Source organism: Camelina sativa, chromosome 14 (assembly GCF_000633955.1).
Source record: "Camelina sativa cultivar DH55 chromosome 14, Cs, whole genome shotgun sequence".
NCBI lineage: Eukaryota > Viridiplantae > Streptophyta > Magnoliopsida > Brassicales > Brassicaceae > Camelina > Camelina sativa.
The window spans coordinates 10,665,929-10,668,210 of NC_025698.1; the positions used below are offsets into that span (position 1 = coordinate 10,665,929).

Consider the following 2,282-nt stretch of genomic DNA (forward strand, 5'->3'; position numbering starts at 1 on the left):
AATACATATTTAAGCAAAACTCTAAAACTAATTCAATAATTTAGTTATGGATGCAATCGATTCAAACCATGTATTGTCATTATTTACAAAAGAAAATACTTTCACATAATTCTTCTTCGAACAGAAGCATCAATCATTGAAAAAACGACCAAACCAAAATAGTAAACTACAAAAAATATATAGAAAAGTATTTGTTTTTTTTAAATGTAATAATTAGTTATATATGACATAAAAAAATCATCAACTTTTACTTTTCCTGGATTTTCTTCTGGTTAAGGTCCTCACCATCCAACCCTGTTTCCTCACTTTGGCTCCTTCGACCTTGGATGATGCCACGTGACAAGAAGTGGTGGACGATCCTGACCTGAGTTTGATAACGTGGAAGAGATGACCAATCCGCTTGCGCCACCTAAGCGATGACTTGGCAGTGGTGTGCTCTACGATACTGGTGCTGCTCGTTATAGGGGATTGCTGCTTCTTGCATGTTGGGTTTGTTGTGTTGTCTACACAAACCTTTGTTGTCACTACTGCTTTCTTCTCCCACGACGCGTTTCCATTGTTTTCGAATTTTATTGATATGAAAGAATCTGAAAACAAAATATGAAACTCTCAGAATTTCAATAATAAAATTGATAATCTTGTACAATATTCATACAAAACAACATTATTTACCAACTATAAAAGATAATTAGCCGTATAGCACACAACTCATTATATCGAGTAAAACAAAATTTTCAGCTGGCCCGATCTAAAATAATATTAATATGAACTCCTTTCTGAAAAAAATGAGTCTAATATAAATGTGTATGTGTATATACTATGTAGTGCCTATATGAATATAAACAGAAAATTATGAACATCGTTACAAATAATTAAGAATCATCTCATGATTCCACACACATACACATAGATTTATATTATAAAATTTTAAAATATTGTGTGGGAGAAGTTGAAAATCTTTTTTTGGAAAACGGAAAATACTGTGTGTTCTTGAGTCTTGACAAACCAAAAGAAAGAAAGAAAGAGAAAATAACTAATAGGAATTAGATCTTGAAGTATTTATTTTTATTTTTATTAAAACTGATTATTAATTATAAGATGTATGTATGTTATATATTATGCGAGTATGAAGTATAAATAAATAAAAATTGTGTACCTTCTTGGCTTGTGGAGACGTCAAGATCGGAGGAGGGATGGAATTTACGGTGACGGAGATCGAGGCGACTGAGGAGGGAGCTCAAGGCGAAGATCTTGGGGAGGCTGATGATTGGTGAAGAGGAAGAGTGTTTAGTTCTTGATGATCTCTGTTTTGAAGCTAAAACAAGAAGCCTCTCATTCAAACAGAGTGGACAAACTCCAACATATTCTTCTTTTGGATGGAAATAACAGTATGGTGAGCTATCATCTTTGTACATATCCATCTTCTTCACTTCCGATGAGAGAAGAGACTAGAGAGGGAGACGAGAGAGAAAGATGAAATATATGTAACAAAAGGATATGGGGCTTTGGTCTGAAATTGAAGCTTTGTAATTTATAATATATCGAATATATTTGTAAATATATTTCATATTATTTCCAAGTAATTTAAGAGAAAAAAAGAATTCCAAGTAGATAAGCCTTTATGAAAAAAAAAAAAAAAGGGAAATAGAGATTTCGATATGACATGATTTTAATTAATATATAAATTCCCAATCCATTAAGCTCGTTTTAGTTTCTAGATTTTGTTGACATCATTGTTTTCAGATAATGACAATTTACAAAATTAATTAGTGTGTACAGTATAATAGTGATACCCTAGATTTAGAGTTTAATTTGTATTTGTTTGATGATATGCAAGTATAAGTCATGCACCTGTTATAAAAGAAAAGGTCTCGAACTTGGTACTTTTATAATGACATGGCCTACGGGCAGGGGCGGATCTACGTGCATATGGGGTGGGGCACGTGCCCCATGCTAATAATAAAATATTTCTGATTAACCATTGTTTAATTATTTATCATAGTTTATTTGGTAGTTAAGTGCCCCATGTAGTTTCTTAGGTGACGAGTTCGAAACTACTCTTTGAACTTTTTGGTTGCTTTTTTTTTGTGTTTCTTTCCCACGTACGATCAGTGTTATCCTATTATACTTACCAACATATTATTTTAAAAAATATCAATTATATATTTTTTTTCTACTTTTTTCTCAACAACTATCCTTCTTTTTCTACTGTATATTTTTTAAAATATTACAAAACTAGTAAATTAGTATAACATACTATCACTTTTTGTAATTTATCTTAT

At 31.4% G+C, this 2,282-nt stretch overlaps 1 protein-coding gene across 1 annotated transcript; it reads right to left on the reverse strand.

Moving 5' to 3' along the window:
* On the reverse strand, positions 40 to 1,523 carry LOC104740878. Its single transcript, XM_010461602.2, has 2 exons — positions 1,157 to 1,523; positions 40 to 587 (listed from the first exon to the last, which is right to left on the reverse strand). Exons 1-2 carry the CDS (start codon positions 1,419 to 1,421, stop codon positions 241 to 243), a joined length of 612 nt encoding a protein of 203 aa, XP_010459904.1. The 5' UTR covers positions 1,422 to 1,523; the 3' UTR covers positions 40 to 240.